General features: G+C 46.3%; 4 protein-coding genes across 4 annotated transcripts; 2 read left to right on the forward strand and 2 right to left on the reverse strand.

Moving 5' to 3' along the window:
• Positions 1-461: 461 nt before the first annotated feature.
• KD926_005344 (NAD(P)H-quinone oxidoreductase) lies at positions 462-1,672 on the reverse strand (the record flags this gene model as incomplete). The annotated part of the gene is made up of 4 exons (XM_053095541.1): positions 462-1,088; positions 1,154-1,245; positions 1,316-1,582; positions 1,648-1,672. The coding sequence occupies 4 exons, from the start codon at positions 1,670-1,672 to the stop codon at positions 462-464; spliced, it is 1,011 nt and encodes a 336-aa protein (XP_052949798.1).
• A 793-nt stretch (positions 1,673-2,465) lies between these two features.
• KD926_005345 (replication factor A subunit protein RFA1) lies at positions 2,466-4,579 on the reverse strand (the record flags this gene model as incomplete). The annotated part of the gene is made up of 5 exons (XM_053095542.1): positions 2,466-2,556; positions 2,613-3,511; positions 3,567-4,107; positions 4,388-4,483; positions 4,536-4,579. The coding sequence occupies 5 exons, from the start codon at positions 4,577-4,579 to the stop codon at positions 2,466-2,468; spliced, it is 1,671 nt and encodes a 556-aa protein (XP_052949799.1).
• Positions 4,580-5,594: 1,015 nt separating this feature from the next.
• On the forward strand, positions 5,595-7,778 carry KD926_005346 (ubiquitin-specific protease UBP14; the record flags this gene model as incomplete). The annotated part of the gene is made up of 3 exons (XM_053095543.1): positions 5,595-5,847; positions 5,902-7,585; positions 7,634-7,778. The coding sequence occupies 3 exons, from the start codon at positions 5,595-5,597 to the stop codon at positions 7,776-7,778; spliced, it is 2,082 nt and encodes a 693-aa protein (XP_052949800.1).
• A 610-nt stretch (positions 7,779-8,388) lies between these two features.
• KD926_005347 (uncharacterized protein) lies at positions 8,389-8,787 on the forward strand (the record flags this gene model as incomplete). The annotated part of the gene is made up of 1 exon (XM_053095544.1): positions 8,389-8,787. The coding sequence occupies one exon, from the start codon at positions 8,389-8,391 to the stop codon at positions 8,785-8,787; it is 399 nt and encodes a 132-aa protein (XP_052949801.1).
• Between the last annotated feature and the right edge of the window lie 293 nt (positions 8,788-9,080).

A 9,080-nucleotide genomic window follows, 5' to 3' on the forward strand; every position in this document is an offset into this window, starting at 1 on the left:
CCCCCATTTTTTTTTTTTTGCCCCCCGGGGGGGTGTGGGGATACAATAATATTTGTGTGGGCTTGTAAATATTTTTTTTTTTTTTTTTTTTTTTTTTTTTTTTTTTTTTTTTTTTTTTTTTCCCTCCTGCTTCGGGGTAATTAGTCCGGAGTAGTTCCGGGCTAGCGGAGGTATTGCTAGTCTTCACCGCCCACTCAATCACCAATCAAATGAGCTGTTCTTCCAAAGTTTAGGTATGTGGGTACTCCGTAGTATGTACTAGGTAGGTATGAAGTAACGGAGTACTTAACTAATGCACTTACTACCTACCTGGTACGAAGTTGTGGTGCCAATAAGACCAGGGCGATTAGGATGAGGACGGCGAGTTGGTTTGTTTACTACATGCACAAATGCCCTACCTAGCTGAGCTCCGAGTTCATCGCCCAATGCAACAAACGAAAACGAACTCCCGTTTAACCCCATTAATCAACAGTGCAGATGATCTTCCCCTTGGTACAATTACTCTCGAGTAATTTGTGCGCATCTGCTATTTGTTCAAGACGAAACACCCTTTCGACGAATACCCTGAAAGTTCCATCCTTGAACTTCGGCATTGCATGTTCCACCAGAAGATCACGCAGCTTCCGCTGATACTCCAAATCTCGGCTTCGGAGGGTACTGCCTTCCAGTCTCACCCTTTTCATCAAAAGGGCGCTGATGTTGGTGCCCGCAGGAAGGACAGACCCGCTCATCTGGCCCAGCTGCACGATGCGAGCATCTCGAGCGACAACATCAAGGTTACCTTGGAAGTGTGCCGCACCGACGAAATCAATTACAAGATCAACACCTCGACTACCGGTATCTTTCACAACTTCGGATGCCCAGTCTTGGGTCTTGTAGTTGTAACCAGCCGAAGCTCCCAATTCATTGACACAAAAGTCGATCTTTTCGCCCGAGCCGGCAGTCACATAAACCGCGGAGGCGCCGTCAGCCTTGCAGAGTTGAATTCCCGCTATAGAAACCGACGATGCCCCCGCATGCCAAAGAACAGAGTCTCCTGGCTTGAAGCCGCCGATCAGATACAGGGCCTGGGTAGCCGTGAACCACGTCTAAGGATCTCAGCAACCATGATTCGCAATCGCCCCAAGGACATGAAATTGGCTGGCGGTCTCACCTCGGGTATCCCTGCTGTCTCCTCCCATGACAATTCAACGGGTTTGTGTATCAACATATGAGTCGATACAGTTATATATTCGGCATAGGCGCCTGCAAACTGGTGTGATCAGCGCTACGGCAGTCTTGTTGATTACGAAGACAAGGGAACTGAAGAGTATACCTCCATACGCTAAGCCGAAGACCTGATCATCAACAGCAAAATCCTCTTCGCTATTGTTGCCGAGTTTTTTGATGATACCGGAAAACTCCACCCCCATGGTGCTGGGCGCCTGGGGAGGAACAGGGTATTTCCCTTCACGCTGCAAAAGATCCATTCGATTCAAGCCAAATGCCTTGATTTTCACCAGGGCCTGGCCATCTTCAGGCTCAGGGACTGGGAGAGCATCGACGAATAGGGCATCAGCCGACCCTTTCGACCCCTTCACACCTACCTAGGGTTAATATTTCTGCGGGCATGTATTTGGAACTAGATCAAGGTGAGGCAAAACAAACCAACTGCTTTCATTGTGTCTGCCATGCGGGGCAGTACTCTCACGGTATCCGGGAAAGAGGTAGTACTAGTAGTAGTCAATAGCCGGGCATCACCGAGATTTTGGGCAGAAACAAGTTAGGGTAACTAGTTAGGTGACCAGTTCATTAGTTATTTATTGAAGCACTTACGTCACCGTATGATTGATTAACTAGTTATAAAAAAACCACCCACTACTGAGGTACATTCGGAGTAAAAAAATAGTTCGTCAGGTTAGTTAGTGGTAGGCGGAACGCTACGGATAGCTTTGTATTTGTCATCCGTAACCACACAGGAACCGAGGTCACTTGAGGGAATTGAAGGTGTGTAGGTAACTACTTACTTTGTTGTTTGTACATTTATATGGGATTTAGACGGAGTGCATAAATTTGAATAACTTCTAACGAGCCACCTCGAGAAGTATGCGCTTTCTACTACACCAATTGAAATTTTTTGGACTGTTTTACGTTCCCACTTGTATACACTACTCATTAAGGGCTTTTTTTCTCCCTTCTTTTTCTCGCTGATTAGGATATTGATCATGTTGAATCAAGGCAGCCAGAGTTCCCAGCAGCTAATCAACTGGACCCGGGGTCCTCAATAGCTGAACAATACTTCACAATTTTCGATAAAAGCGCGCCAGCATATCATCCCAGGGGATAAGGGTCAGAAGCAGATTCCCCGCATTTGTACGGCCGCGTTATCAGGATTTGGCCACTGTAAAAGGATCAGAGAGTAGAATACAAGCTTGACAGCATATGCAAATTCAGCATTCCTAGATTCAGGATTCGAGATCCAGGCTTCAGATGCCGTAGCTCTCAATCATATGGGCGAGGCGAGAGGCTTCCTCCGAGTAGTTGATGGGTTTTGCAGAAGATACTTGGTAGCGGATGCTAGAATTTGCAACTCTATTAGTACTCGTACCGAAAGATCAACCAGAGATTCTTACCGCTGCTGATCACCAAAATAATCAATCTTCGCCCTGCATCTGAAATTCCAAGTTCTACAATTTGCATCTTGGAAAATATCTCCAATCGTCTTTTCGTTCTCATCTTGGCGCAATTGCATCAAATGATCCGCGGGAACACCCATCATCGACCTCCCTACCTCGTCAAAGCAATTGAGCCAGAGATGGCCGGTATGGTCGCTGACATTGATAAGCATTATATAGCGATACTCGGGCTTTGGGTATGTCTTATCGCAGCGCTCGCAGCGCCACTGACCGGGATCAAGCTCTGTCACTTTTTTGTTGCATCCCTCCGAAAGACAGGCTGGGTAGCTCATGCTATCTTGCTTGATGTAGATCACCGTTGCCTTGAGTGAGAAATAAACTGCATCATCCGACATGCCCAGCTGCTCTTCGCGAACTTGTGCAACAGTTTTAAACTGTTCGGGTTTTGCCGTAGATGTGGATGCACCGAGCATAGAAGCGTGTGAAGTAAAGGCTCCAGCTCTGCCCTGGGCATCGTACCACCCCTTCAGCTTATGGGCCTCCTCAATGTCCGGGTCGACCGTCATTAAGCCTGAACTCAACAAGCTCAGACTTCTACCGCCAAAATCTGAGACTTTGACGCCCTTGAACGCCACGACAGATTCAGGAGCAACATCGAAGTTCATGGCTGTTGAGCCCCAGACTGTCAAGCGAACAGAAAAGCCTGTGTTATCGACCAAGGTAAGTTCACGTTTGTTATACGGCTTGTTTGTGGTCTTTGACACAATCTGGGAAGTCTCCCCAACTTCTTTCAGCACTCCGATCACATCAATGGTGCTATCCTTTTCAACAGATTGAAGATCACCTATGATAGTAAAATTAAACCTGACTTGTGGAACGTCACTTTGATCTTCTGCCTAGTCCAAAGTGTCAATACACTAGTTGTCGCATAGGAGGGGAGATCGAACTGACCTTTTCGACAATTGTGTCCCTTTCAAAAGTGAGTTCATAGTCGTTGTTCAGGTTTGTAAATTGCTTCTTAGCGATCTGAACACGGCATGGACTAGATATGTAGTAGACGCTACCCTCCTGGAAGATATTGTAAAGCATATCACACTGATCGTTGAATCCAGTTGCACGGATCTCCCCACTGTCGTCCAATAAGTTGACGCTAAAAAGTTTACCCTCGCCATTCCTGTTGTGCCAAGTTTTGATGGTCGACTTGCTAGTGCAACGGGCTTTGATGGTCCACTTATGCGCATATGGGGAAATTGCTTCGATCGGATATATCGTGGCATGTCCCGGGGCAACGGATGGTCGTGTCAGTGGTGTATGGTCATTACCTTGCGTTTGGGCACTGTGAGTGCTCGAGCCATAAAAGCCATGGCTGGAGATTGTCGTTGGTTGGGGCTTGTCCTCTTCTTCTAATTTGCTTTCTAGGGGCTTGGGTTCTCCGATTTTCTCGGCTTCCCCAAGATCCTGCAGAACTTCAAGGTCAAGGATGATAAGAATCCTGCAATAAGCTCTGGTTAGCTTAATTTTCGTATGGGAAAGTCGACGAGTCCCAACTTTTTGCCTTTGACCGAGTTCGCTTGGAAGGCCTTGAGTTTAACAAAACACCCTTTACGGAGGAGACCATTTGTGACAAGGGGGTTGGCTTCTATGTGAATATCCATTTGAGTTAGGGTTCTTTCTGTATTCTCAAAAGGTTTCTTTGGCGCCAACATATTCACTCACGTGTCGCTAGCATTGTTTGGACATAGTTTGATATATCACTAAACACTGCCCTGTACCGTTCTGCATGATTCTGCTGAGGAGGCAAAGGCTTGATCTGAACGCATTGAACGATAGGCTCCGGGATTTGAGGTTTTGTTTCATCGAAGATGGCACTCAAGGATGATTAGTTTCCAACTGCTCGAGGGATGTGCAAGGGCAAGTTACCTGAGGGCACCGACAGAGATTTGCGAGGCTGCTTCCGAGGCCATCGTGACAGGCGAGGGAGCTATGATTGAATAATTGTCTGGAGCCGTACGTCGCAATCAGGAACAGATAGGATGGTAGATATTGAATATGAGTATTCAAACTAGCTTTATGTTTATCGAGGAGGTGCTTTAGCTGATGGTCAAGGATTGGATACCCCGACAAATCGATGACTGGCGCAGGCCAAGGCAGGGTAGAACGCGTGAAACTGGCTGGGACTGCACTGACGCGGTCAGGACGCGTTGAGAGATGACCCCGCTTTAATTTGTAGCTGCCTGAGGTATTCAGGCTTCACCCACATACCTCTACCTAGGTACAGCGTACGTATCTATCTGTATTACCAGTACCTACTGCCGAGGAGTTCGATACAGTACAATATTTAGTACGGTACGTCGCAGGTACAGTACTCCGTAGACTGCCGTCATAAGGTAGGTAATAGGTATGATCCTGTGCCCTACGAAACATTACGTTGTTGCCCCACCTGAGGACTTACTGCCTCCAACAATCAAGTTGATCAAGCTTCCACCTCGACCATATACCGAAACTGTGTCACAGCTTCGCGATCACGGTAGGGACCCCCCATGATGGATTCTTGTATTCATGTCAACTCCGAAGGTTAGTGTTTCAAAATACCAACAACTTGTGATCATCGTCGTGTATTAATGTCATTGCACAACAGAGCTGAAAAAGCCATCTGACTCACAAGCTGTCTATCGCGAAGATTGCACCCAATGTTTTGATTCTATTGTGTGTATTTACCGCTTCCTGGTAGAAAACTTCCACCTAACCAACATCTAGGACCACGAAGCCGGCCTCAATGTGTGTCTGACCTGCTTCAACGGCGGCTGCGCGGGAGAAAAGAATCATGGCCAGCTTCACTTCAGGCGTTTTGGTCATCCTTTAGCGCTTAACATAAGAAGGCTTCCAAAAAATTTGCAGGTAATCGAAAGTGTCTTCGTCTTGGATCTCGCTCCGGACATGGAAAGCTAACGAGGGTAGCGAGATGAGCCTCCCCAGAAAATGTCAAAGCTTGCGATTGTTGAAGAGAGAGAAGAAGACCGTTATGACACTATTACGCGCGTTATATGTTACGCCTGCCTGAATTATGATATGGATAGGTCCAGTGGCGATCTTCCAGCTGTGATAGAGGGCGTCATGAATGCAATGACCTTCGCAAAAAGAGAGGAGGTTAAAGCCTGGGAACAAGAATTCGTGCCATGTGAACATACTCTAGGTTTAAACCAACATGAGCCTAAACAAATTGGTTCTCAAGGTACGCTTCCAATCGGGTATTCGCATTCTCTCCTTTAATCTCTAATGAATCCAGATCTCAGCCAGTGTTCCATGTGCAGCCTAAAAGAAAATTTATGGCTTTGTTTGGAGTGCGGCAATCTTGGTTGTGGCCGGAGCCAGTTTGGTGGTATAGGAGGGAACTCACATGCCCTCGCGCATTCAGATATGACATCTCATTCGGTAGCCGTCAAACTTGGTTCGATAACCGCCGATGGAACGGCCGATATCTACTGTTACGCATGCAACGAGGAGAGAATAGATCCCAATCTCGGACCGCACCTTGCCCACTGGGGTATTAATCTCATGGCTCGTGAGAAAACTGAGAAGAGCTTGATGGAAATGCAGGTTGAGCATAACCTAAAGTGGGACTTCTCTATGACGACCGAAGATGGTCACGAACTCACCCCAGTCTTTGGCCCAGGGCTTACAGGTCTAGCAAATTTGGGAAATAGTTGCTACCTGTCGAGTGTCTTGCAGTGTATTTTTGACCTTCCAGAATTTCAGCACAGATACTATCATGAATACGACGAACCGCCATTCACGCGACTCCCCGCGGAAGACCTGGAGACGCAAATGAGAAAGATTGCAGATGGTATTCTTTCGGGCCGTTACTCCCAGGCTGACAAGGATACGGCTGCCACTTCTGATTTGTCGGGAAAGCCACATCAAAAAGGCTTGACACCAACAATGTTCAAACATCTTGTCGGTCGTGGCCATGAAGAATTCTCCACAATGAGGCAACAGGATGCTTTTGAATTCTTGCTCCATATCTTCAAATTAATCAACCTAGCCAAACATTCCGATCATGGGGAAAACCCGATCAAAGCCTTCGATTTTGCCATGGAGCAGCGCCTCCAGTGCTTGTCTTGCCAAAAGGTCCGTTATAAGGTAGATGCTCAAGACAATGTTTCTATTCCGGTACCTGCTCGTCGGTTGACGTCGGACGACTCACATTTGGCCGATTCCTTTGCACCTGTGACATTGTATGACTGCCTAGATGCCTTTACATCAGAAGAGAAAGTTCAACTGGATTGCCCCTCTTGTAAAGCAAACGATGGCTTTTCCAAGCGCTCATCTTTTCGAACATTGCCGCAGCATTTGGTCGTCAATGCTCGACGATTTGAGATTGTGAACTGGGTCCCTACGAAGCTGGAAATTCCAGTGGAAGTCAGTGATCAGGCAATGGATCTTAGCCAGTATCTTTCCGGGGGCCAACGGGCAAATGAAGAACTCCTTCCCGATATTAACAATGAGGAATCTTTCACGCCGAACGAAATCGCTCTAGATCAGCTTCTCAGCATGGGGTTCCCAAAAGCCAGATGCGAAAAAGCACTCTATATGACTGGTAACACAGACGCCGAGGCTGGGATGAACTGGCTATTTGCTCACATGGATGATGATGATATTGATGAACCTCTTGTTACCTCCGAGTCGGGAACATCATCTGATGCTTCATATGATGCCGCAAAAATAGCACAACTCGGTGAAATGGGGATAGAAGAATCTCGAGCCATGAAAGCACTAGCAGCTACAGGAGGCGATGTGGTTAGGGCAATCGACTGGGTTTTCAGTCATCCAGACGCGTTAATTGAAGACGAAACCCAATCATCCGACAATGCATCTTCTAGTCAGCCCAGAGTCCCTGGGTTCGATTCTACGCCTGCCAGGTATCAGCTTCGCTCAATTATCTGCCACAAAGGCTCTTCCATACATGCTGGGTAAGATAGTGTTGATTGGCTGTAGGATCTCTGACTAACGCATGCCAGGCACTATGTTGCATTTATCCGGAAAGCTTTGCCAGGACAAGATGGTCTTTCTTGGGTGTTGTTCAATGATGAAAAGGTGGTGAAGGTTGAAGACATTCAAGAGATGAAAAAGCATGCATATCTGTATTTCTTTTCGCGTGTTTAGACAGAACCAATACAGTATTGATCGATCGTCCCCATAAGTTTGCCGTTGTTATTTCAGTTTTATATGTACCCCTGGTAACCATCTTAGGACAGGGAAATGATGTTGTTTGTGGATAAGTACCAAGACACTATGCAAGCTTTGGTATGGCCACCCGGTGATTTCTGCATTATTTCGAACTTCCGGTATAATCAATTGAAATCCAAGATTTAACAGAGTATCCTGCACAAGGACTGAAGTTTATCTTTTCATTTATACAACATTAGCATGTTTGCTTTGTCCCCTTCCACTCCTGTTTCCCAGTTTCTCCTCTTTTTCGTTTGATCTCTCTATACGGCTGTTTACAAACACAACTGTTTGACCATAACCGAAGAAGCTGGATGGCTTCATTTAAGGATGGAACTCTTCCTGCATCCAAGTGGAAGATCCTACATCAACCTTCTTACACTGAAGTGGAAAGTCCAACGATAGGCAGCACGAAGTCAACTATAAATATTCACGATGGCACCAGTGCAAACTCGCCTATCCTGTCTAGGACGAGCGCTTTACAACATTCCCTACTTCACTGCTGTGAAGATTCCCCACTCAGATCTATCATCTTCAAGGAACCCGGATGCATCCACCCGCCTCCCCGATTTTACAGTCCCAACTCCCAAGGGACAGCTCTATTCTTCAAAATATGGCTAATGCAGAGCCAACTCGTGCGTCTGCCCGCGATACCCCGACTGACGAAGAGGACGAGATCCTTGACCCCGACCTAGAGGACGGAGATCAAGTCATCGCCCGCCACTGGCCACGCAACCACGAAAACCATGAAAAACATGGATTCCGGCCAGTGTATATCTCGAACAGAGGTTACCCAAGCCCCGATATCCCAGCGGACATCGAAGAGCTGCTAAACTTGGACAGAACTTCCAGGGCAAAGGTGATCGTGTGGCCGCGGGAGATAACTAAATACGATTATATTATCGCCTTGCTTAGCCGGCTTGATCGGACCGATTATTCAATATAACCCGTATGAAATTGTATGATTAAAATTATACGATTTCTTAAAATTATATTAAATATCGGTTTCTTTTTATATAATTATATCAAATTAAGATCTTTATTTGTTTTTAAATATAATTATATGACATAAGGCATTTAGAAAACTTCACTGGTTTTGCCAGAGGCCCAGCTACATGCTTAAGTCCCCAAAAAATAGCTTAAATTAAAAATAACTACTATCTTATTAACTGTGACGAACTGACCAAGGCTTACTATATAGAGCGATGCGCATACCAAGTCGAAGACTTGGTATTCTGG

The sequence above is a fragment of the Aspergillus affinis genome, assembly GCF_023601865.1.
Source record: "Aspergillus affinis strain CMG 70 chromosome Unknown NODE_268_length_12288_cov_88_106461, whole genome shotgun sequence".
Lineage (NCBI taxonomy): Eukaryota > Fungi > Ascomycota > Eurotiomycetes > Eurotiales > Aspergillaceae > Aspergillus > Aspergillus affinis.